This window comes from Petromyzon marinus, chromosome 26, assembly GCF_048934315.1.
Source record: "Petromyzon marinus isolate PM22_M1 ecotype Great Lakes invasive population chromosome 26, UKy_Petmar_22M1.pri1.0, whole genome shotgun sequence".
Classification (NCBI taxonomy): domain Eukaryota; kingdom Metazoa; phylum Chordata; class Hyperoartia; order Petromyzontiformes; family Petromyzontidae; genus Petromyzon; species Petromyzon marinus.
In genome coordinates this window covers 4111669-4137886 of record NC_133692.1, presented here as the reverse complement: position 1 = coordinate 4137886, position 26218 = coordinate 4111669, and the positions used below count along the sequence as shown (strand labels likewise).

The following is a 26218-nucleotide window of genomic DNA, read 5'->3' as shown; positions in this document are numbered from 1 at the left end:
GATAATGGACGGCGCGCAATCAGCCGAGCACGCGGGCGCTTTGTGATCCTTTGTGTTACCGCCCATGATAAAGACAATTGCTCCACATCTGGCTCGTGCTGATATAAATCCTCGGGAGGAATGCGCGACGAATATTCTTTTCTTGTTCTTGTAACGGGACTCTTTTTTTGTTTATGTAAGTTTTAAAACTTGATTTGGAGCTTTCGTGACTGCGGGAATTACTCTTTGGTTATTTCGGTAAAGTCACGTACAAAGAAAATAGCAATTAAATAATAGCATACGACGTTTCGATTGCAACACACGCAATCATCATCAGGTACAAATGAAAGAGAAAACAAACCCAGTAAACTTATAAATATAATGCAATACAACACAGAGAGTCGGCTAACATAACAGTCAACACCCTACCTGGTTGATTTAACGTTCTTCCAAAGATTGCTAAATTTGAGAGAGAGAGAGAGAGACAAAACACAGACACGGAGACACACAGACAGACACACAAGCAGAGAGAGATAACACAGAGACACACACAGAGAGAGAGACACACACATATAAGTTGTGTGTGTGTGTGCGCTAGCGATCAAACGTTTTGCCGGTGTGATTTTTTCTCTCGGCGTGGCATGTATGTCGAACTTCTTTCGCAGCGTATGCAGCCAACCGTGCTCATCGGATGTGCGCGGTTGTCTCCGTGCGGCAGCTGAAACAATGGGGGCACGTCTGTTGTACCTCTCTGCCCCGTGCCTCTTGTCCACACCGCGGTAGACAATAGGTTAAACCGCAGTCAGTGAATCGGCATGTCGCATGCGGTGGGGTAAAGTGTGAGTAGTGGCTCCAGTGCGCGGATTAAGCCAGAGCGGGGCCTGTAGCATATGTGTATGAAGGGGGGCCCTAAATGAATAAATAAAACACGTAAATATTAAAACACACATTTTTGTTACTTGCATAGTAAAGTAATTGTATTTTTTTCATTTGCTATACAGCCAGATAATACGACAAATCGCTAACCTTAAACACCCGGTCGTTCATAAAAGTTGAAGGCGGTATAGTACTACAGTAATAGAGCAAGTGCAGAATCACTGAACCGGAATTTATAGCTTGAAAGCATTTAGCGCGGGGCCCTTGAAAGTGCGGGGCCCGTAAGATGTGTAGCTATTTTTGCTACGAGGAGAATCCGGCACCGGGAACCTCGCACCCCATCGAAGATGTCTGGCCGGCGTGACAGAAAAAAGGGGATCCTCAGCGTCCTTTAGAGCCAGAACCGTCTTGAGTGGAAGGCCCCTTCCCCCAGCAGTGGCGTGAGCAAGCAATCGTACGTGTGTATTTTGAATTTCTTTCGCACCGTACGTAGTGAACCGTGCTAATCGTAGGTGCAGCGCTGAGTCTATGGGCAGTGCTAGTCTATGGGTAGTCTTAGTCTATTGGCAGAACGTGTGTACGTTGAACTTCATTCGCGCCGTGCGTAGCCAACCGTGCTGCTAAAATCTGAGTTGCGGGGGAAGAACAACAAACGGAACACTAAAAAAAAGGCAGCGGTTCTAAAAGAATTGAGTTGTCAATGTGGATTTAAGGGACACAACAACACCACAGTGCCGAGGCGAGGTATTGATGAACATCTCGCAGGATAGTCGCAGCTTGCTTGCGAGTGAAGTGCACAAGAGTGGTCACGTGCGCTTGTCCAAACGTAGCGCGTAGCCTCGGCAGTGCCCTCGTGACGCGCGCACCACACTCGGTGCGTGCGCTGTTCAGTGAACCAGGTGCGGGGCTCGGAAGAAAATCGCGGTTGCTGCACCTTTACCCCGTGGTTAAACGTTTTCTGTCTCACAGAAGAGGGCCCAGGTGACGCGGAGAGGGACCGGGCCGTTGAAGCGGCGAGCGCGCACCCCACGGCCGCCACGACACCAGCGACACCGGACGGAATCGCGGGCGACAGCGGCGACGGCGGCGGTGGCGGCGGTGGCGGCGCGGCCTCAGCGGTGGCGGGACCACAGGGCAGGAACAGCGCGGCGGAGGGGTGGCAGCAACGGCCGCGCGACGCGGCGCGGGCAAACGCGTCCGGCGAGGGCCCCCTTCGCAGGGAGCCGCTCGGTGCTCGGTGGCGCGCGGGCGGTCGCGCAGAAGCGGCCGCGTCATCCACGGAGCGTCCTCCGCCGCCCTGCGGTGCCGGGCGGTGCGGTGGAGTCGACGCGGAGCACGACGGCTCCACCGCGCGGCCCGAGAGACTCGAGCGGAGTCTGCCGACTCAAGGGAGCATGATCATCAGCAGCAGCACCAGGAGTAGGAGCAATATCATAACCAGCAGCAGTAGCAGTAGCGGTCCAATCGGTAGCAACGTAATGATCGACCCTACGAGTCGCATCTCTGCTAACTGGCTGCGCTCCCTGCTGACCCCAGTTGTGGGTGACGTCGCCAGCCCTGGCACCAGCCTGGCAGGGACGAGACCGACACCGTCACCACCGCCACCACCGCAACGCGACTCAACCCCGCACTACGGCCTAGGGCCCGGCACGGTGCGAACGCCCGAGACTCCAGATCAGACTCGGGAGCCTCGCCGGACCTCTGACAGCGGGACGGAGCGAGGTGCGGGCGACGTCACGGGGGTCGGGTGGACGCCGTGGGGGACGAAAGAGGACGCGCACGCGGGCTCTTCCCGGATCGAGGGTGGCTCCGCGCAGACCCCGCGGACCCCCGCGTCCACCGTCGGGGAAGCGAGCGTCCCGTTGGCCCGCCGTCTCGCGGCAGCGTTTCACAAAGGTCCAAGTGATGATGCGCAAGCTGAACGACGGGCTCCTGCAGCCGGCGACCTTGTCACGGCGAGCTGGAGGGCTCGGGCGAGGGCGGAGAGCGCTTTGCCCCGGCCATCGCCGGAGGTGGCGGTGGCGGTCACTTCGATCCCGACAGTGCTGCCGGTGACGCCGTCGCGGGCGGAGACCGAGCGGCCGAGAGGCACGGAGCCGGAGCGACCGCGGGCGCCGCTGCCTGAAACGGCGTCGCCGGAACCGCAGGGTCCCCCATCTCGTCATTCGCCCCCAGATCGCGCGTCCCGCCCTCCCACTCCATGGTCACCATCGTCCGCGTGGAGCTCGGAGAGCGACGGCGGATTTCGTGATTCCGGGCGACCGACGGTCGAGCCGCCAAAGGGAGGCGGCCCGGCGGCTCGGCCGACGCCGTGGGGGTGGCGCGAGTCCGCGGCCCACACCGCGAGCACGCGGGTCACGTGGGTAGGGTCCACGCAGCAGCAGCAGCAAGAAGAGCCCTCCAATGCAGAGGCGCAGACAAACGTGAACGCGGCACGTGCGTCCGTTCCCTCGAGTTCTGCGGCGACGGGAGAGTCGGTGACGATGCGGGCGGTGGCCGCGATAGACGAGCACGAACCGGGGTCTTCGAAGGAGGAGGTGGGACGACAAGTGGCTGCTGCTGCTGCTTCTAAAAAGTTGGGCGAGGCCCCGTGCACGGCGTCTGGTCGGGGCGCGCGCGGCCCTCCGTCGGAGCGCCCGGCCGCGGTGTCGTCGGGAGGGCGCGGGAGGCCCGCGCTGCAGGCCGAGTCTGCGAGCGTCGCCGTGCGGCCGTCGGCCCTGCCACGCGCACCGGGTGGAGAAGGCAGCAGCGTTGGGGCGGAGTCGACAGGCCGCTCGGCGCCTGTGGTGGCAGAACGAACGCGATCCTCATCCGCCGCGGGGACGCATTCTCCGAGTTCGTCTCCATCTCACGGTTCAACAGAGGCCCCCCCGGGCGACGCGTTCGCCACATCGGCGACCGATTCGCTCAGCGAGCCGCTTGATAGGACCGCGAGTCATCGGTACTCGATGGAGCGATGGTTGCATATTACTGCAGAGGAGCCAAGCCCCGCCGAGCACACCCGGAGTGAGTTTCGCGCTGTGAACGATTCCGTGTCGGCAGAGTCCGGGTCTCCGGACGGCGTCGGAGTAACGAGCGGCGCTCCCTCGCGCACGTCCTGCCCGAATTCGACAAAATCGCTGGGGCGCATTTTTGACCCCGAACCGTCGACCTCGCAGGCGCCGGCAATGGCGGCGGGGAGCGAATTGAACGCGGGAGAGCCTCGGCCAATTGAGGAGGCTGCGGCGGCTGCGGTGGCGCGGGGAGCAGAGGCGTCACGGCAGGGTGAGGCGCGCAACCCCGCACGCTCGCCCGCGTGCCGGCTCAGCCCGCGCTCAAGGGGGCCCCCGTCGCCAGCCAGCGCTCGCCCGGCGCTCGCTACAACGACGGCGCCGAACGCGGCCGCGGCTTCCGCGGGCGGACGCGCGCCCACCGTGGAGTGGCGGCCGGGGTTTGTGACGTCGGAAGTGACCATGGGGTCGGAGGCCGACTCCCCGGACGAGGAGCGGACGACACTTCCCACGGCCGCCCGCTGGCCCCGGGTCACGCGGGGTTCCCCGCGCGCGGCCCTCTCCGCCGCTCGGGCCGCAGAGGAGATCGCGATGGGCAGCGCCGTGGCGTCGGCGGTGCCGGCGGGGCAATGGAACCAGGCGGTGCCTCCCACAAGCGCAGCAGTGGCAGCACCAGCAGTTACAACAGCAGCACCATTTGTAGCAACAGAAGCACCAGCAACAGAAGCAGTAGCAACAGAAGCAGTAGCAACAGAAGCAGCAGAAACAGAAGCAGTAGCAACAGAAGCAGTAGCAACAGAAGCAGTAGCAACAGAAGCAGTAGCAACAGAAGCGCCAGCAACAGAAGCAGTAGAAACAGAAGCAGTAGCAACAGAAGCAGCAGCAACAGAAGCAGCAGAAACAGAAGCAGTAGCAACAGAAGCAGTAGCAACAGAAGCAGTAGCAACAGAAGCAGTAGCAACAGAAGTGCCAGCAACAGAAGCAGTAGAAACAGAAGCAGTAGCAACAGAAGCAGTAGCAACAGAAGCAGTAGCAACAGAAGCAGTAGCAACAGAAGCGCCAGCAACAGAAGCAGTAGCAACAGAAGCAGCAGAAACAGAAGCAGTAGCAACAGAAGCAGTAACAACAGAAGCAGCAGAAACAGAAGCAGTAGCAACAGACAAAGTAGCAACAGAAGCAGCAGAAACAGAAGCAGTATCAACAGAAGCAGTAGCAACAGAAGCAGCAGAGACACAAGCAGTAGCAACAGAAGCAGCAGCAACAGAAGCAGTAGCAACAGAAACAGCAGCAGTAGAAACAGAAGCAGCAGCAGTAGCAACAGAAACAGCAGCAGTAGAAACAGAAGCACCAGCGGGAACAACAGAAGCAGTAGCAACAGAAGCAGTAGCAACAGAAGCAGTAGCAACAGAAGCAGCAGCAGGAACAACAGAAGCAGTAGCAACAGAAGCAGCAGCAACAGAAGCAGGAACAACAGAAGCACCAGAAGCAGTAGCAACAGAAGCAGTAGCAACAGAAGCAGTAACAACAGAAGCACCAGCAACAGAAGCAGTAGCAACAGAAACAGCAGCAGTAGAAACAGAAGCAGCAGTAACAGAAGCACCAGCAGTAGCAACAGAAACAGTAGCAACAGAAGAAGCAGCAACAGAAGCACCAGCAGGAACAACAGAAGCAGTAGCAACAGAAGCAGCGGCAACAGAAGCAATAGCAACAGAAGCAGTAGCAACAGAAGCAGTAGCAACAGAAGCACCAGCAGGAACAACAAAAGCAGTAGCAACAGAAGCAGCAGCAACAGAAGCAGTAGCAACAGAAGCAGCAGCAACAGAAGCAGTAGCAACAGAAGCAGCAGAAACAGAAGCACCAGCAGGAACAACAGAAGCAGTAGCAGCAGCAGCAACAGAAGCAGCAGCAGCAGCAACAGAAGCAGTAGCAACAGAAGCACCAGCAGTAGCAACAGAAGCAGGAACAACAGAAGCACCAGCGGCAACAGAAGCAGTAGCAACAGAAGCAGTAGCAGCAGCAGCAACAGAAGCAGCAGCAACAGAAGCAGGAACAACAAAAGCACCAGCAGTAGCAACAGAAGCAGGAACAACAGAAACAGTAGCAACAGAAGCAGCGGCAACAGAAGCAGGAACAACAGAAGCAGCAGCGGCAACAGAAGCAACAGAGCATTCGACGCGAGCCTCACCGACTCGGACCGCACGGCCGAGGCCACCGCGTCCCCGCTGGGCCCGCGTCACAACAACAACCGTAACAACCACCACCACCGTGGGCGCGCGGCTCGCGCCGAGTATGTTCCCCGGCAGAGGCGAGCCGAAGGGGTCACCGCGCCACGGGGTCACGACGTCGGCAGCCGGCCCGGGGCGCCACGCGACCACAGGCGGCCCGCGCGAGGCCACCGCCACGGCCACCACCTCCGGCGAGACCGCGACAGCGCCCAGGGGCCACGGGAGGCGCGAGCCGAACCCGGCCGTCGTCGTGGCCGAGGATCGACCGCCGGTCTTCAAAGGTACCGACTGGCCGCGGCGGAGACGGGCTCGGTGCGCGACATCGAGTTGAAATGACCACTACACCACCACCACGCTGAACAACAACACGAGATGACGCGGAACGGCAGACGCGCACGACCGGACAACCACGAGGGACAGCTGCACGGCGCCGCTCCGACAAAAGTTGCCGGCATCGGTGGGCAAAAAGCAACCGCGGGGGTCTGTCGATTGTAGTCCCCCTCGTCCTAGCGGCGTCCTCAGCGACCCGGCCCTGCAAGTTCCCCAGCACGCTGGCACCGTTCAACCGGCAACTCCTCCTGTCCACGCAGTCGTGCGCGTCGATGATCATCATCGCCAGAGATAATGATGATGATGATGACGATGATGATGACGATGATGACGACGATGATGATGATGATGACGATGACGACGCGACGGTCGCGTTCCGTTCCTGCTGCAGGAGGTACCAGGATCCACGTGTCCCTGTCTCTGCGCATCGACTTGGTGTTCAGCGTCGCTCTGCTCGACCCGGCGTCGCCCCAGCGCCGAGCTCTGGTGGAGAACTTCCACGAGACCGTGAGTCCCCGCCGCCGTTTTGGGGTGACGAACATCGCCCTCCCAGCTGTGTCACATCGCCCTCCCAGCTGTTGCACATCTCCCTCCCAGCTGTTCCACATCGCCCTCCCAGCTGTTCCACATCTCCCTCCCAGCTGTTCCACATCGCCCTCCCAGCTGTTCCACATCGCCCTCCCAGCTGTTGCACATCGCCCTCCCAGCTGTTCCACATCGCCCTCCCAGCTGTTCCACATCTCTCTCCCAGCTGTTCCACATCGCCCTCCCAGCTGTTCCACATCGCCCTCCCAGCTGTTCCACATCTCCCTCCCAGCTGTTCCACATCGCCCTCCCAGCTGTTCCACATCTCCCTCCCAGCTGTTCCACATCTCCCTCCCAGCTGTTCCACATCACCCTCCCAGCTGTCGCACATCTCCCTCCCAACTGTTGCACATCTTCCTCCCAGCTGATCCACATCGCTCTCCCAGCTGTTGCACATCTCCCTCCCAGCTGTTCCACATCGCCCTCCCAGCTGTTCCACATCACCCTCCCAGCTGATCCACATCGCTCTCCCAGCTGTTGCACATCTCCCTCCCAGCTGTTCCACATCTCCCTCCCAGCTTTTCCACATCACCCTCCCAGCTGTCGCACATCTCCCTCCCAGCTGTTCCACATCGCCCTCCCAGCTGTTCCACATCGCCCTCCCAGCTGTTCCACATCGCCCTCCCAGCTGTCCCACATTGCAGAGCGCACAGCGCTGTGAAAGAGTACATAACCAACCGTGCTAATGGCACCTCCGATTAGCACGGTTGGCTACGTACGGTGCGAAAGAAGTTTCTACATACTTAAGGTACATACAGCATTGGTCGTGTCTACCCCGTCCACGGTTTGGAGGGGTGGCGCGGTGGTTATCGCACTGCTAGGCTCATATACAACAGCACTGCGCTACCAAACCCAGCGACCTTAACAGTTCGACTCCCGGTCACGGCCAACAGCGGTAGCGAATTAACTGAACCGGTTCTGAACCACCCCCCCCCCCCCCTTCACCAATCCGTACTGACCAACGTGGTGAAGTAGAGCCAAATAACCTCCAATACGGCGTGGGGAGAGGCCTCCATCATTCAGCATTGGATCTCAACGGCGACAAAGGGCTGCTGTTAATTAAACCCCGAACTACAATGTTTTAAAAGGAATATTGGCGATGTGCTACTTCTGACGGCGTTCTCATTCACGTGCTGCTGGTCCCGAGCTTCACCGTGCGGATCTGAGCCACAGCGACGGTTTCACTTAACGTCGCGACGCTTTCATTCGCAGATCGATCCGTTTTTTTGGAAGGTCTCCGGATTCCAAGACCTCATCATCAAGAGAATACGGTGCGCATTCAACAATGCAAACGCCCCCCCCTCACCATCCCTGATCATCGATCAGCAAATCCATGTCCTTCTCTCTCCTTGGAAAAACTACAACACCCTAGCTCTTAAGGTGGCCGGGTGGCTCAGAGCCTCAGAGGTCAACAGTTCAGAGCGGACACACCGCCGAGATCCTGAAGTTCGAATTCAGCTTTAAGTCGTCTATGAATACCTGTTACCGCATACGGTTTAAAACGTCGGCTTTCGCGACCAATGTCATCCACAATATCGGTTGTCTTTAGTTAGATCGCGTAAATACGCTTTGCCCCGTATTCTTGCACGGGGAAATTGAGTGTTTCAGGCCCCTGCGGCGTACAGCCGTTTCAAAACGGGCAAAAGAAAAATGTTTGTCTATTTGTTTGTGTTTCTCCCTTGTGATGAGACTTTGTGGGATGAACGTCAGAGATTTATAAGGGGCACGGGGTGACCAATAAGGTCTGAATTGGTCTGTTATAATAAGGTAGGCAGCACTGATAAGGTGTTGACAGGTTTGCTGTGATAAAGCCCTGTTTCTCAAGCGTAGCGCGTCGATGACGGTGTCAGCCCACTCAGCACAGGACTCGACGTTCGAGCATCGGTCTGCCCGGAGATTTGGAGGGACAACTTTCATCACGTGCCGCGCATTCGCGAGCGACAATTTCGGGCGATGATTAAAGTTGCGCAACCAGTCGCCCAGGCGATGTTAACTACCTCACCTGGTATACAGGATGTCGTGGGTTCGATCCCGACCCTGACGCCTGCTGCTGTATATTTGAAGTTTGCCTGTCTCTCTCTCATCATCATCACGGTGGCTAGGAGATGTTAACTACCTCACCTGGTATACAGGATGTCGTGTGTTCGATCCCGACCCTGACGCCTGCTGTAGATTTGAAGTTCTCCCTCTGGCCGCGTGGACTTTTCTCCGGGTCCTCCAGTTTTCCCCTCCACACTAAGAATCAAAATGCGCTTAAGAGTATTTGGCTGCTATAAATGTCCACATGATGATGAGCCACTTCGTTGAGCTGTCATTTGTGATGGCCAGGTCGCTTCTCAAGAAAGATCTACATCGCCCAGGGAGCCTTACCTGGGAAAATAAAAATATAAAATAGTAGTCGTAGGAGTAAGGGGCATCCAGAGTAGGTGCTCACATGCGCGCACGTGTGTGCGAGTGTGTGTGGCGAGTGGTGGCGCAGCGGTTAGCGCTACGCTGCGCTACGAACCCGGCGACCCGAGTCCGACTCCCGCTCACGGCGAATATTTGAACCGGTCCTGGGTCTCCGCGTAGGTCAACTCGGCCTGAAATGAGCACCCGGAGCGGTGTAAATAAATCAGCGCCGTATTGGGGAGACAGAGGCGCTCGCCGGCAGCACTTGCCCCAACAGCCCATCGAAGGCTATAACGGTGGTGGGTGGTGGTGGGTGGTGGGGGTGGGATCTTTGTCTTTGTGCCGGCGTGCGGGCACAGAAACGGCAGCACCATCGTGGACACGGCCGCCGTGTTCCTGGCCGCGCCGATCCGCCACCACCTCTGGGATCTGGCCGAGGTGGTGCGCGCCAGCGGCCTCCAAGCCGCGCTGGCCGCCGGGGTCTTCGTGGGCGGCGCCAGGGTCGTGGAGGTCGTCCTCGACGGTGCGTCGGATATGTGAACTACGTGTGTGTTGTGTGTGTGTGTTCATGTGTGTGTGTGGTGTGTGTGTGTGTTCATGTGTGTTGTGTGTGTGTGTTCATTTGTGTGTCTGTGTGTTCATGTGTGTGTGTGTTCGTGAGTGTGTGCGTGTTCATGTGTGTGTGTGTTCATGTGTGTGTGTTCATGTGTGTGTGTTCATGAGTGTGTGTTCATGTGTGTGTGTTCATGTGTGTGTGTTCGTGAGTGTTGTGTGTGTGTTCATGTGTGTGTGTGTTCATGTGTGTGTGTGTTCATGTGTGTGTGTGTTCATGTGTGTTGTGTGTGTTCATGTGTGTGTGTCCATGCGTGTGTGTGTGTGTGTTCGTGAGTGTGTGTTCGTGTGTGTGTGTTCGTGTGTGGTGTTCGTGTGTGTGTGTGTGTTCAAATCAGTACCTGGTGGGGTGTGTAAACATCGCCACTAGGGAGACAAAGACGGCCGGGCGTGGTGCTGCCCACCCCAACCCCCTCGTGTGCCGTTCTTGCCTTCATGGGCGCTCGCTAACAGCACTTGCCCCAAAAAGTCTGTCAAGGCTATACGGGAGATCTTTGTCTTTGTGCTCGTGCGTGTTACTGCCCTAAGAGCGCGCGGCGAACCGAGTTCACTTCCCACACTTGGCCAACAAACCCGCTGACGAGATGTCTCGAACCGGCCGGTGGTGTGCCGTGTAAGCACCGCCACGGGGGGGGGGTGGGGGTGGGGTTGATTGGGGAGACGACGGTGAGCGGGCGCGGCGCCGGCCACACCGCCGGTCTGCCGAGGCTCGACAACAATAAGGGGTTGGGGGAGGGCTCAAACAAGATCGAACGCTCCGCCGACCGTGCGCGAGTGACGAATGTGAACGGATTGCGATGCGCAGAGCGGCGGTCGGCGCTGTGCGGCCGCGCGTTCGTGTGCGCCGCCGGCTTCGCGTGCGCCGAGCCCACGCGCCGCGGCCGCGCGCCCGTCTGCTCCTCGCGCTGCCACGCGGGGTTCTGCCTCAACGACGGCGTCTGCAGCCACCGGCCTCCGGAGGGACCCGCGTGCCGGTACGGGCGCCTTTTTTGGCCCAGCTCGCTCGCTCGCTGCGCTGCGCTGCACCCTGAGCGCCCTGCGCGCTCTGCGTGCCCACGTTGCCCGTGCACACGCGCGCAGACACGTTTTCCACGCGCACGCACGCGCGCGTGTGCATGTTGAACTTCTTTCGCGCCGTACGTAGCCAACCGTGCTAATCAGTGGACGTTAAAGATCCCCCGACGAGCGCTTGCTCCTATTTAAGGCAAAAACCTCCGAAACGTCGAACCTCACCCCCCCCCCCCCTCTCTCTATCTCCGCCCGTCGCGCGACAACAGGTGCCCCGTGGGGGAGGATTTTTGGTTTGTGGGGCCGCACTGCGACGAGAAGGTGACGGCCGAGAGCCAGGGCCTGGGCCGCGTGGCCGGGGTCGCCCTGGGGGTCGCCATGGCCCTGGCGGCCGCCGTGACCACCCTGGCGGTGCTCGTGGCGAGGAGGAGGAGGGGCAGGAGACAGTGCCAGCACGTGACCCCCGCAGTGAAGGACACGGAGCAGGAGCACAGCAGGTATGGCTTCAGAAACCCGGTCAAGCGTAGCCACCACCACAGCGAGAGATATACTGGATGTGGTGTGCCGGTCGTATAAATATTTCAGGGTTTGCATGGAGATTGGAGTAGGTGGCACATGACTAGCTAATTGCCACGGCCATAGTGACAGGTATACTGGTTGTGGTGTGCCGGATGTGGAATTATTTTTCTGGGTCACCGACTCAGATGGACCTCCGGGCAAACTCACGGAGGTCATCAAACACCACTAGGTCATTAATAACCACGAGGCAATTAAGAACCACGGGGTCATAAAAATCCACGAGGTCATCAATCGCGGGTCATCAAAATCAATCTGCATCCCTGCTCGAACGAGCAGTACCAGGCTGTGGTGGTGGTACACACCTGTCCTCCAGCACTGTGGAGGGGAGGGTTGGTGGCTCACCGTACAACATTTTAACGAAACTCCCTTCCCGTGGGCCTCGTGGTACTGCAAAATGTGGACTGATCTCCATCCGTTTCACCTGTATGGGATAGAGTGTTTCCCCCTCGCGCGCGTGAGATTTATCCGTGAGCTCCGTTTTCCTCGCATATGTATGCATGCTTATTAATTGTCTCAAAAACTATTTGTTCATATACACATTGGAGCGCAGAGCTTGGGCAATTGCTGGAAGCGCCGGCTTAGCGCTCATCTCCGGTAACTCCTCGCGTCTCGGAATCGTCCTCCCTCTCTCTCCCGCTCTACGAGAGCGAGCGGATATTGTGGGTCAGCAGGATTACAAGTTGATATCATCATTGTTATTATTGTTATTACATGCATTTTGCAATATCTGTTCCACACACACACACAAAAAACGTGTGACCAAATCACCTGTAACGCGCCCGATCTCATCAGATCTCGTAGGCTAAGCAGGATTGAGCCTGAATAGTAGATTGGCTGGGCACTCAACCGCGCACGAAAACGTTGCCACAGGCTGGGTTCCGTGCACTTAAATAAATATTCACATCTCAGTCGTTAATAGTTGTACTGTGCTAGGCTCCCGCGTCCGCTGCCGTGAGCGGCCTCCGCACCGAGCACGCGAACACCGCGGCCGCACCTCCGATGAGCACACGGTGGGCGATGTCACGGCGAGACAGACGTTAAACGCACCGATACCAAACCCCGGCCAATCGCCACTAAGTGACGGTGACGTCACCACGGCGCCTGTGCCAGGCCAGGTGCACCTTGAGGCCACGCGAAGTGTCGAAGGCTCGCTGCTGACGGGGGGAGATCTCGGGACAGACCCAGCAGGTGCCACGGGTTGGCTGACTGTGATGAGCGGTAGATGCACCACCAGCTGTACCCCCTCTGCTGTGCCGACTTTCTGCATTTTATCCGCCCGGCGCTCCACCCGTTGTTGTGCGCGTCACTCCTCTGCCCTCCGTTGTTCAGCACACACGCACACATCGTATGTAGATACACCGCGGGCTGGCGTTCTGCCAGTGCAAGACAAAGACAAATACTACCCCCCCCCCCTATTGTAGCCTTAGCAAACCGGCGGGTGCAAATGCTATCATCAGCTGGGGATGGGGGAGTTGGAAGGGAGGTCCTCCTCCTCCTGCAGCAGTCGATATTGACAAAGCGATACCTTCGCTTGGTGCGAGAGAGGAGAGAGTGAGAGAAGAGAGAAGCGAGAGAGCGCGGAGAGTGAGAGTCAGGGGAGAGTGAGAGAGAATAAGAGAGTGAGAGTCAGGGGAGAGTGAGAGAGAGGGGAGAGTGAGAGTAAGAGGGTGAGAGAGAGAGTAAGAGTGTGAGAGTGGGGAGAGTGAGAGAGAGGGGAGAGTGTGAGAGTGGGGAGAGTGAGAGAGAGGGGAGAGTGAGAGAGAGGGGAGAGTGAGAGTCAGGGGAGAGTGAGAGAGAGAGTAAGAGTGTGAGAGAGGGGAGAGTGAGAGAGAGGGGAGAGTGAGAGTAAGAGGGTGAGAGAGAGAGGGGAGAGTGAGAGTGGGGAGAGTGAGAGAGAGAGTAAGAGTGTGAGAGTGGGGAGAGTGAGAGAGAGAGGGGAGAGTGAGAGTAAGAGAGTGAGAGAGAGTAAGAGTGTGAGAGAGGGGAGAGTGAGAGAGTGAGGGGAGAGTGAGGGAGAGTGAGAGTCAGGGGAGAGTGAGAGTCAGGGGAGAGTGAGAGAGAGAGAGGGGAGAGTGAGAGAGAGGGGAGAGTGAGAGAGGGGAGAGTGAGAGGGGGAGGGTGAGAGGGGGGAGAGGGGGGAGGCCCGCGTTGTTTAGCGGTGACTGCCTCAGGCGGGGGGGCGGGGGAGGGGTCGATGGTTCCTGCTCCCGGCACTCCCCAACGCCACCGCCGCGTGTCCTGGGGAACGAAGCTCGCGAGTGAAAACAGGAAGAGGGGGAGCGGAGGTGGTGGTGCTGCTGGTGGGAGTCGTGGGGGGTGGGTGGGTGGGTGACGAGGCGGAGATGGAAGCCAGCCTGGTGCTCGCTGCGTGACGACTGCGCCCCACGACTCTCAACGCGCTCGCCGCTCTCCGCGTGGCCAAATCGGCCCCGGGCCGCTGGTGGCCCGGGGCCGATTTGGCGGAACGAGGAAAGCGGAGCCGAGGGGAGCGACGGTCGGCTGACACCGTGACACAAAAGGCAAAGATCTCCCGTATAGCCTCAACAGACTGTTGGGGCAAGTGCTGTTAGCGAGTAGCACCTATGAAGGCCGGCACGCCACACGAGAGGGTGGGTGACCAGCACCACGCCCGGCCGCCTTTGTCTCCCCAGTGGCGATGTTTACACACCGCACCGGGTAATCATTTGAGGCTGAGTCGACCTAGGGGAGGCCCAGAACCGGTTCAGATAATCTTCACTGGTGTTGGGCCGTGAGCGAGAATCGAACTCGGGTCGCCGGGTTCGTAGCGCACCGCTCCCCACTGCAACACACGCACGGTGACACACACACACTCACCGTAGTTTTACCACGACACACACACACGGTGACACACACACACCCACCGTAGTTTCACCACGACACACACACACACACCCCGTAGTTTCACCACGACACACACGGTGACACACACACAAACCGTAGTTTCACCACCACACACACACACACCGTAGTTTCACCACGACACACACGGTGACACACACACACACACCGTAGTTTCACCACTACACACACACGGCGACACACACTCACCGTAGTTTCACCACGACACACACACAGACACACACACCACGATTTCACGTGTGAGCAACCCTAGCGACTTCCTGCTCCGCTAAGAGCGGTGGCTTCATCCCAGGTCTCTCTCCCCCCCTCCCAGCAACACCACCACCACGGCCACGTGGTTGATGTGGGGAAATGAAATGCAATAAACCATGTCTGGAGCAGTGAGAGCGAGGTTGAACCAAGAGAGCCCTTGTGCACAGAGACACGTGACGTGCCTAAGAAGGTCATGATGACCGGCCGACATCACCACGGTAGAGGCCGATTTCTTGCGGACCACGTGGCCCACAATCTTTAGAGGCCCCCCCCCCCCATCAGCTCCTAGCCGACATCGGCCAAAGAGGGGGATGTGGTGGATGGGGGGCTCACGACTGAGCATCTTAAACAGCTTTGCGATCTCTCTCGCTCTCTTCTGTTCTTCAGTTTCAACACGTAGGCTTTCGCGACCAATGTTATCCATGATAGTTTTTTTTGTTAGTTAGGTAGTTATTTATGTATTATTTTAGTTGCTTAGTAAGTGGGGAGGGGGGGTTGTTTATGTATCATCCGTGTAAGCGAGTGGCTAATTGATGTTGCAGCGTTGTGGGATGCAATTGCACGAATGGCTCTCTGTGAAATTAAATTATTATTGTTATGAACACCGCCTGATGATGCTGGTTGTTGTAATTACTGGCGAGACGTCGTTACTCGAATTGTTAATGTTGCTGTGGGATTACTCTCCAACACAACGGGTGCGGGCTGTACTCGTAACGAATTGGCGCGTTTTGTTTAAGTGATAAACCTCAATAATTGGCTGTGTCGGGTAGTGGTGGGTTTAACGACACATTTATATATTTATGCGATCGAACCCTAAACCTATATTGGTGTGAGTTGAGGTGTGAGTCGAGGGGGGAGCCACACTCTGTGTGAGTCGAGGGGGGGAGCCACACTCCGTGTGAGTCGAGGGGGGGAGTCATACTCCGTGTGAGTCGAGGGGGGTGGGAGCCAAATTACGTGTGAGTCGAGGGAGGGAGCCACACTCCGTGTGAGTCGAGGGGGAAGGGAGCCACACTTGGTGTGAGTCGATTTCCCGTGAGCGATTTAGTTCAAGCCCTGGACGGATTAACCGGCTGGGATCTCCGAAGAGGTTCCAGCCAAGTGTCGAACATTCGTGCGTTGCAAACTCAAAGACAGATATCTCTAAGACCCCCCCCTCCCCGCCATCGTCTAACTGAGTGATGAAGCAGCTGCTTAGTTTGCAATCGACGTGTTTGGTCCTGACTCTGCCCTAAGCAAAGTAGATTTAATAAAAAAAAATGTAATTACATTTTCCTCTTGCAGAAAACGACCCTAACCCAAAGCTGTGACCATAACCCCCCACCAACGCCACAACGTTCGGTGGCGAGGACAAAGTTTTTTTTCCTTGGGGGGGGGGGGGTGGCTACAAACAGTCACTGAATGTTTACCCCCTGGGAACGATTTTAGAGGGAGCCGATATTGGGTTGGTCGCGGCTGTTCGCGGGGTCACCGGCGGGGTCACCGGCGTGGTCACCGGCGGGGCCACCGGCGGGGTCACCGGTGGGGTCACCGGCGGGGTCACCGGCGGGGTCACCATCGTCCCCGTGTGGCGGGGTCGCTCCTGCGGTGGTGGTGGTGGGGGGCTCGTAATGACCGCGGCCGCCTCGCGATCCAATCGGGTCGGGCGAGGGGACTGGCGGGAGATCTCTTCCCGGGCATCTTATTAAAACAACTATTAAGCCGAGGCCGCTCGTTTTCTAAATAAATATATTTTTATAATAACCGCTGCTGCTTTCGCACAGCGCGGCCCACGGAAATAATGAGCGGCGCTGAGATGATATTTTAAACGTGACGTCCGTACGTTTGATAATTATAATAATGGGCTGGGTCAGGGGGAATCTTTAATACGCCGCCCTGCTTTAATATCTGTTATTCATTACTCTAGTTATTTGTCTCTCGCTCTCTGAATAAGTAAAATCGTGTTACTTTCTCCGCCGTCTGAATGCCTCGAATGACAATGGCAGGGACCCGTGCCTCACGATGCCACCCTCCCAGCTTGTGACCCCCCCAGCCCCCAACCCCCACCGACTCCCCCGCCCCCCCCCCCCCCCACGTGTTTTGAGATGTGAGGATTTCCCCTCCTGGGCAATAAAAAAAAACCTCACAACCTAAAACAACACGGCGAACAATAACGAGCGACGCTTCCTGGGGGAAGCGTTAAAACAATTTTTTTTTACACGCGCCAGCGCCGCCACCGTTGAATGGACCCGGCTCTCGGCGCCAGGTGCCGCTCGACACGGCGCGGTTCGGCAGAGGCGGCCGCCCGCGGCGGCGGATACCTTGACGCCGCAGGCGCGGTCGTCGCAAGCGCTCAAATTAAGCGCTCACTGACAAAACGACGACATAAACGCCGCCGGGGGCACGCACACTCGGCGTGGCTTCGTCGTGCACGAGCGGTAACACGAATTGGGGAGGGTGGTGGGGTGGGTTACCGACTGACAGAGTCAGAATCTTGATTTAAAGTGAAGGATTCCGACGAGCTCACGAAGCTTTCTTTCACAGGTGGCACGACTCACGTAGCTGTGTTGGGCTTCTTTTGCACCGCACGTAGCCAACCGTGATTATCGGAGGTGCAGTGTTGAGTCTATGGGCAGTGTTAGTCTATGGGTAGTACGGATGTGTGTTGGACTTCTTTTGCATCGTACGTAGCCAACCGTGCTAATCGGAGGTGCAGTGTTGAGTCTATGGGCAGTGTTAGTCTATGGGTAGTACGGATGTGTGTTGGACTTCTTTTGCATCGTGCGTAGCCAACCGTGCTAATCGGAGGTGCAGTGTTGAGTCTATGGGCAGTGTTAGTCTATGGGTAGTACGGATGTGTGTTGGACTTCTTTTGCATCGTACGTAGCCTACCGTGCTAATCGGAGGTGTGGATGCCTTGCGTGCGTGTGATGGGAACCACCACGTTACACGGGCAATGCTCTGAGCTTTGTCCACCAGCTCGAGTTGGTGGCGGTACGCGCGGTAACGTGGCCACGCGTTCAGTCGGCGGTTTTAAAAATGATATTGCGGCAAAACTCGGGACGAATCTCGGCTTTTACATTTTCAACTATTCAAGATCAATTTCAGATCCCTTTATTTCAGATTGTTGGATTGTTTACGTCAAGCAATGATGCCACGTGTCTTTGTGTGTACATAAGTGGCATGGCCCGATACTACGTGAGACCACTTTTGGCTGAAAAATAAAAAAAAAATTGGCACAATGTCACATCGTTTCCATGTAACATCACACTTTGTGATCATTCCGAAACAACAACAAACATTTCCTCATCAACATCATCCCCAAATTCGAAATGATAATATTTATTAGCATTGGAGAAATCCGCTGAGCAACAAAGCTCTTTCCCACAGATGCCCAGGCATTTCACTGGTGTCCAAATCGCATACGGTGCCGCCCAGGAGCGCATCCCAGGCGGTACTCCTAACGCACAGCCCCCATCCACCCCCTTTCCCCCTCCGCAACCCCCACCGCCGCCAGCAGTTACCGGCGCTTCAGCCGCTGCGACGAGATCTGGTCGCGACCGGCACGGAGCTCCTGGACCTGGGGATCGGCGCGGTCCCTGGCGAGCGAAGAGGCGGCGGCGGCTGCGGCCGTGCCGGCGGGACCCACGGCCCGGGGTCCGAACGCTGCCCCCGTCGGTCACCCTCGCGGAGGCCTGGGGCGGGACGGGCGAGCAGGAATCAGGTAACGCCTCTCTCGCGTCGCGCGGTGGAACTTGGGTCTCCTTGCCACCGTGGGATTTCAAGTCCGGGCAAGAGTCCCTCACTTTGCTCGCAACCCGCACCACCCCCCCCACCTCCGCTCTCAAAGTTACGGCCCTAACGACCCTCGACCCAGTTTTTCCCCTCTCTCTGAAACATCACGCGGTGGTGCGGCGCGGCTGTGATGGGTCCTGGTTGCTGTGAATGACATGAGGCCACCTGCCCCATTATAATGGCCATGGCCCACTGGCCGGAAGCGGTCTGTGGGCACCGGTGCAGTCGCACCGCCTGGACACTTGGTGGCTATGTCACTGCTTGCACCTCCATGCAAATGATTACCTCTACCCCCGTGTCATTCGTGTCGTGATATCCTCTTCGGCTTGGACATTATTTTTTGCATTAAAATTATTATTAGTTTATTTTCAGCAGATCCCACATGGCACACCACCACGGGAAGGGGCCAGTACAGTCAAAGGGCGTGACGTAGAAGACAATTAAAAAATGAAGGGGAAAAGGAAGAGAGAAGGGATAGAATGGGGAAATTAGAGTACAATGATGGAAATGGGAGGGAAAAACTGGACCAAGTGGTCACGGAAAGATGAGGATAGGGCGCAAGAAGCTGCTTCAGGGCTATCGACGCTGCTGCGCGGAGGAGCAGCAGCGTCCGGTGAGAGAGGAGGGGTTCATAGTGGGGGCGGCCACAGATTACGCCCCTTCTGGTGCAATTCGCATCTCCGTCGTGAAGAGTGCGCTCACGACGTCAGTTTAAGAGCCACAAGGCTCGCGGGTTCACGTTCTGTCGAGCGTGCCAAAGCCTTCATCACTAACGGATGGGCAAGTCGCCAGGGCATTGTGTTTTGACTCTTTGATCAACACGTCCAGGATATCTGGCTCAGAGCGTCTCCGTGTGTGTTTTGGGGGGTGGTGGTGTTAATAGTCATTGGTGGTTCTGAGCCAGTGGTGGAGATCCCTCGTTCCGATGGCGGCAACCCAGTTACTCCGCTGTAGAACCGCACTTGACGATGGCAGTTCCGACGTTGGCGACACGCACAAGTTGAGAGACGCAGTGCGGTGCACGTGGATTGGATCAATCAATCAATCTTCATTTTATGTGCCAATATCGCCCCTCAATAAGGTAGGCATCGGTGCACATTACAACGGAACGGAAACGCTACAGCGTGGGCACAGAGTAACAGGAGTGAAAAAGATAAACCCGACTGAGTAAAATAAAATTGCAACCTGCAACACACTCAAACGCCACTCCGAGCCGGCAATTGTCTACTCTGTCTTGGCCCGGGTTTGGCTTCAGCCAGTTTTGCTCCATCCAAACCGCGACCTCAGACAAGCATTCTGATAGCGTAGAGATCGCGGTGCCTGGATCTGACGTACAAAGCGATGTAGATCTGATTAACGTCCGCATATTGATGGTACTGAAGACCACGTGTCTACGTATGAGATCACCTCATTGACTGACATACACATTGACCACGAGGTGGGGTTGGGGATTGGGGTACTATTGAGCCCTGGGGGTAGCTCAAATGTGGCATGACCAACAGGAGAGGCACAATGCCCCATAGCGACCTGCTGGCTTCTGTCTCGCAGGATAGAGGCGAGCCAGATTCACGCTGAGCCGCCAATTCCAGCGTTGCTGCTGCTCGTTAAGAGTCCAACGCCGTCAGCGAACTTCGTTAGGCAGCTGAACGCCGCTCGCACTCTCGCCCTGAAGCTGAATGGGGCTAATATTCTTATTGTTTATATTTTTATCATTTTATTGTTTCCCTTCTACGTGACTTTACCGAAAGAACCAAGAATATGAATCCCTGCAGTCACGAAAGCTTTAAATCAAAACTGAATGGGGCTGTTGACAATCGGGCGAAGTTTAAATATAAAAATATACGGAAAAAAATTCGCACTCAAAAAATTACTCGCCGACTCAGACGCTCTTCGTTGTCCCTGAATGTGATTACGAATCAATTTGCAGGACGTTGTAACCTCGTTAAGCCAAGCGGAGCCGGGGGTGGGGGTAGGAGGAACACTGACAGACCATGCGGCACTGCCTACATTTTCCCCAGTAAACTCGCCAACGTTCGGCCAACGTTCCAACGTGATTGGAACCGCTGGACCAACGTTTGCCCAACGTTGGCACGCGGTGTGGTACCGTCGGACCCAAGGTTCGCCCAACGTTGGAGCAATGTTGGCACGTGGTTAGAACCGTTGGGCCAACGTTGGAGCAACGTTGGCATGTGGTTGGAACCGTTGGACTAATGGTTGCCGGGCTGCTCGCTTGCCAGGAGAAAAAGTGACGCTTCTCCTGTACGCGAGCTTCGGATTTGACCTGCACGAGAAGAGCTCAAAGCTGCCACCCGCTCCGAGTCACACAACTGGGCAGCAGCAGTAGCAGCAGCGGCAGCGTGCGTGCGTGCGACGAGCGAGGTTAGGGCCAAAGGTGCAGCGCTGCAACTGCTTGCGCGCACCACTGCTGGGGGATAATCCTCCATCCACGAGAGCCAACACTGCAGAGGGTGTTTTGGCCTCTCTCGGCTTCCACGTAGTGCGAGCTATAACAACCAGACGACGCAGCAAACGTTTGCCGTACAAATACGTTGGTACCGTTACTTTAGTGGGAAACGGCCTTTCCGGGACCCCGTGTGAGGACGTTAAGATGCTGCCGCCGACGACGACGATTATTATTATTCCCCCGCCCCCCCCCCCCCGGCGTTGGCTTCATCTGATCGCCTCCGCCCCGACTGTCAAGGGCTCTTGCCAAACCTCGGCGCTCCCCTCTAATGCAATCGCTCTTCCACCACGTCCGTTATTTATTTTCATTTCTGATCCCCATCGAGTCCTCCCACCCGCTGACCCTGTGGCACCCCCGCCCGCCCCGTCCGTCCACCCTCCACCGCCCACCCCCCCCCCCCCTGCTGCCCCCACCGCCCCACCGCTGCGTGATCTCAGTTTGCAGTCGGGACTCAACGTCCTGGACTCGGGCCTAGCGAGCGACACGTCGGCCTCCAGCCTGGACCGGGGCGGCCCGGCCGTCGTCCACCGGCCCAGCCGCTCCCCCGGCCCTCGTCGTCAGCCAGCGCACATATCTCCCCGGGTGAGGGAGCCTGCTGGAGAGGAGGGGACCCACGCCGCCCCCCCCCCCCCTTTTACTTATCAAGGACCGTCTCGTATTCACATACATTGCGGCTATTGAAATATATTTTTTTACCGAAATCGAAAAAATTGGCTCTGCTTGTTGTTTTGGTGACCGACCTCTGGTCTAGACCGACACTAGACAAAGATCCCCTGTGCAGCCTTTAAACAGACTTGTTGAGGCAAGTGGGTGTTACTCTAATTTATTTTCTCCCCTCCCTTTGCGTTCAGCTTCTGAACAGGCGGCCGTACTCGTACTGCGAAGGCCTGGAGCTTGTGGAGATGGACTGGCTGTGCAATGCTGACACGAACTGCCAACGATGAACGCCACTAAGTTGGTGGTAAAAAAAAAGTGAACTGTCACCGGCAAAAAAAACCGTGAACTGTCGGTTGTAAAATAGATTAACTGTGTGGGGTAAAATCCCTTGACTGTCAGCTACGATAATGTTGTATGGAAGAGGAGCAGCAGCATTTTACAGTTTGGCATTAAGTGTTGAATATCCAGTCAAGTTCTTAGGGAGATGCAGAGTTCATTTTCAGAGATGTTTCCAGTGGGGAATGAGCAACAGTGGACATTTGTGTTGACTAGACGTTCCATTGCTGTTCACAGCATTCACTCTGTTGAGTGTAATTGAGTCTGCATATGTGCAGAAACCATGCGGTGAATGAGTGTGCATGAGTGAGTTAAGGAGGAGGGGAGCGGTAGTGTAGTGGTTAGCGCGCTGCACTAGGAACCCGGCGACCGAAGTTCGATTCCGGCTCACGGTTAACACCAGTAACGATTATCTGAACAGGTCCTGGGCCTGCTCTAGGTCGACTCAGCCTCAAATGAGTACCTGGTTTGGTGTGTAAAAACATCGCCATTGGGGAGACAAAGGCGGTCGGGTGCGGTGTTGGCCACCCACCCCCTCGTGTACCGTGCCGGCCTTCATAGGTGCTCGCTAACAGCACTTGCCGCAAAAGCCGGTTAAGGCTATACGGGAGCTCTTTGTATTTCTATGAAGCAGTCATATCGGCCAACCCATGGCACCTGGGTCTGTCCTGTGAACGTCTGTCAGCGAGCCTTCCACATTTTACGTGACAGCCTCAAAGTGCACCTAGCTTGGCACAAGCACCGTGGTGACGTCAACGCGTCTTCGTGCCGAATGACGGCTGTTTTTGTAGGGAGATGTCGTGTGGCGGTCATTATTCTGCGCTACAAACTTCGGGTTCGATTCAGGCTCACGGCCAACACCAGTGACGATTATTACCTGAACGAGTTCTGGTCCTCCTCTCGGTCGGTTCCCTGACCTCTCACCCCGGCCCAATCACTCACGAATGTCCCCAGCGTGCGTGCGCCTGCTGTGGGGAGCGGCAGTGCAACGGTTAGCACACTGCGGAACGAACCCGGCTACCGGAGTTCGATTCCCGCTAACGGGCAACAGCGGTGACGATTATCTCAACTGGTCCTAGGCCTCCCCGAGGTCGACTCGGCCTCAAACTAGTACCTGGTGCGGTGTGTAAATATCGCCACTAGGAAGACAAAGGCGGCCGAGCGTGGTGATGGCCATCCACCTCCTCATGTTCCGTGCCGGCCTTCATAGGTGCTCGTTAATAGCACTTGCCCCAACAGTCTGTTAAGGCTATACGGGGGATCTTTATGTGTGTGTGTTGAGAACGATCGGTGAGAGTTGGTGTGTGGAGTTCTGCGCACGCGTCTGCCTTTGAAGATGGGTTTGTGTTGTGTGTTGATGGGTTTGTGTTGTGTGTTGATGGGTTTGTGCTGTCTGTTGATGGGTTTGTGTTGTGTGTTGATGGGTTTGTGTCGTGTGCGTTGGTGGGTTTGTGTTGTGTGTTGATGGGTTTATGTTGTGTGTTGATGGGTTTGTGTTGTGTGTTGATGGGTTTGTGTTGTGTGCGTTGGTGGGTTTGTGTTGTGTGCGTTGGTGGGTTTGTGTTGTGTGTTGATGGGTTTGTGTTGTGTGTTGATGGGTTTGTGTTGTGTGAGTTGGTGGGTTTGTGATGTGTGAGTTGGTGGGTTTGTGTTGTGTGAGTTGGTGGGTTTGTGCTGTGTGAGTTGGTGGGTTTGTGCTGTGTGAGTTGGTGGGTTTGTGTTGTGAATTGGTGGGTTTGTGTTGTGTGTTTATGGGTTTGTGCTGTGTGAGTTGGTGGGTTTGTGTTGTGAATTGGTGGGTTTGTGTTGTGTGAGTTGGTGGGTTTGTGTTGTGTGTTGATGGGTTTGTGTTGTGTGAGTTGGTGGGTTTGTGTTGTGTGTTGATGGGTTTGTGTTGTGTGAGTTGGTGGGTTTGTGTTGTGAATTGGTGGGTTTGTGTTGTGTGAGTTGGTGGGTTTGTGTTGTGTGAGTTGGTGGGTTTGTGTTGTGTGAGTTGGTGGGTTTGTGTTGTGTGAGTTGGTGGGTTTGTGTTGCGTGTTGGTGGGTTTGTGTTGCGTGTTGGTGGGTTTGTGTTGCGTGTTGGTGGGTTTGTGTTGTGTGAGTTGGTGGGTTTGTGTTGCGTGTTGATGGGTTTGTGTTGTGTGAGTTGATGGGTTTGTGTTGTGTGAGTTGGTGGGTTTGTGCTGTGTGAGTTGGTGGGTTTGTGTTGTGTGAGTTGATGGGTTTGTGATGTGTGTTGATGGGTTTGTGATGTGTGAGTTGATGGGTTTGTGATGTGTGAGTTGATGGGTTTGTGATGTGTGACTTGGTGGGTTTGTGTTGTGTGAGTTGGTGGGTTTGTGCTGTGTGTGTTGGTGGGTTTGTGCTGTGTGAGTTGGTGGGTTTGTGTTGTGTGAGTTGGTGGGTTTGTGTTGTGTGAGTTGGTGGGTTTGTGCTGTGTGTGTTGGTGGGTTTGTGCTGTGTGAGTTGGTGGGTTTGTGTTGTGTGAGTTGGTGGGTTTGTGATGTGTGTTGGTGGGTTTGTGTTGTGTGTGTTGGTGGATTTTTGCTGTGCGTATTCGTACTACGTGCTGTGCCTATCTGCGCCGCGCGTGTTTCTTGGCTGTGTGGCAGGAACAGCTGTTGCGTCACCGTCTCGTGCTGTGCCGGTGTCAGAGGCGTTGTTGTTGAGACATTCGGTGAGCCCCTGGCGCAAGTCGTATGTTGATTAAAGTAGTTTCTGTCTCCTACCTCAGCATTGGTGGGGTTTTGTTGTTGTTGATGTTCGTAATTAAACGTGACAGCCTCGCAAAAGAAAAAAATGCGTGTGCCCCTTTGTAATTCTTGTCGATGATCTGTGCCGATTGACGCGGTCGCCTCTCGTGTGATGCTCAAAGCGAGACGCAGCTCTCGAGTGCGACACACGTGAGCTCCCCCGCCGGCGTTGTGAATGCGAAACAACCAAGGACATTCGTTTTCCCACTCAGTGTGTTCCAAACGCCATTCTCTGTCCTCCGCACGCGAAACATGTTCGGCTTAAGCCAATGTAATACGTCGCTCAATGGTCTACTTAAGCCGACGTACTTCAAGATATATTTCCGGGACGAAAATGTGTTGACGATAAATGTCCCATTTGCCCTTTAAGGTATTAACACGGTGCGTGTAAAACACCGCGGAGGAATTAACTCTCGATTTAAATATAAATGTAGCCAATTTGTGAACCAGAAACAAAACCATCACAGAAATGTCCAATTACCTCCAACGTTCTTGGTTATTTCAGTAAAGTCACGTAGAAGGGAAAAATTAAATAATAAAAAATATAAAACAATACAATGCTCACGACGTTTCGACTGCAACACAAGCAATCATCATCAGGTGTGAAAACCACAGCAAGAAAATTTGAAAAAAGTGGCGTTTTCAGAATCAGAAAGGGTTTTATTCGCCATGAAAGTTCACACCGACACGGAATTTACTTTGACAGGATGGTGCATACATTCAACATATAGGAATCTAAAATCTTAAATAAGTTTAAAACAAGTCTTGCTATAATAAGGGTTAGAAGTTTAACTAATACCAAGGGGCTGAAGTATATAAAATTGAATAAATATCGAATATAAAATAGTTGTAAGATATAATTTAAAAATAAAAAAATACAAATAGGTTAACATAGTTAATATCGGCAAGGTGTCATTATGTAGATAAAATATTAAAATCAGTGTAAGCCCTTGGCCTTGTTTAACAGTCCAGCAGCAGATGGGAAGAAACTGTTTTTATGGCGAGGTTTTGGTCCTAATGGACCGAAGCCTTCTGCCAGAGGGGAGTAGCTGAAACAGAGAGTGTCCAGGGTGGGAGGAATCTGCCATAATCTTCCTGGCTCGCCTCATGGTCCTTGTCGTGTGCAGGTCCTCGAGGGTTGGTAGATTGCAGGCAATTACCTTCTCAGCAGTGTGGATGATACGCTGCAGTCTGCTCTTGTCCTTGGCAGTGACAGCAGCGTACCAGACGGTTATGGAGGAGGTGAGGATGGATTCAATGATTGCTGTATAGAATTGCACCATAATTGTCTTTGGCAGGTTGAATTTCTTCAGCTGGCGTAGAAAGTACATCCTCTGTTGAGCTCTCTTGGTGAGGGAGCTGATGTTCAGTTCCCACTTGAGGTCCCGGGAGAGAATAGTGCCCAGGAAGCAGAAGGACTCTACAATTTTGACTGGGGAGTCTAACAGGGTGATGGGGGTGAGTGGGGCTGTATTCTTCCTGAAGTCCACAACCATCTCAACTGTCTTTAGAGCATTTAGCTCTAAG

The 26218-nt window shown here is 55.5% G+C and overlaps 1 protein-coding gene across 2 annotated transcripts in view; it reads left to right on the top strand.

The window, feature by feature from the left end:
• Positions 1–24666, top strand: part of LOC116946069 (uncharacterized) — a 38968-nt gene extending 14302 nt beyond the window's left edge. Inside the window, exons 5-13 of one of the 2 annotated variants that reach the window (XM_076069876.1) lie at positions 1825–6351; positions 6792–6907; positions 8198–8256; positions 9736–9899; positions 10794–10962; positions 11266–11493; positions 18207–18410; positions 21383–21527; positions 21797–24666. In XM_076069876.1, the coding sequence (XP_075925991.1) occupies positions 1825–6351; positions 6792–6907; positions 8198–8256; positions 9736–9899; positions 10794–10962; positions 11266–11493; positions 18207–18410; positions 21383–21527; positions 21797–21889 (5705 nt within the window). In that variant the 3' untranslated portion in view covers positions 21890–24666. Of the gene's footprint in view, positions 1–1824; positions 6352–6791; positions 6908–8197; positions 8257–9735; positions 9900–10793; positions 10963–11265; positions 11494–18203; positions 18411–21382; positions 21528–21796 lie in introns of both variants that reach the window. The other variant, XM_076069875.1, reaches the window with a different exon arrangement.
• The last annotated feature ends 1552 nt before the right edge of the window (positions 24667–26218 follow it).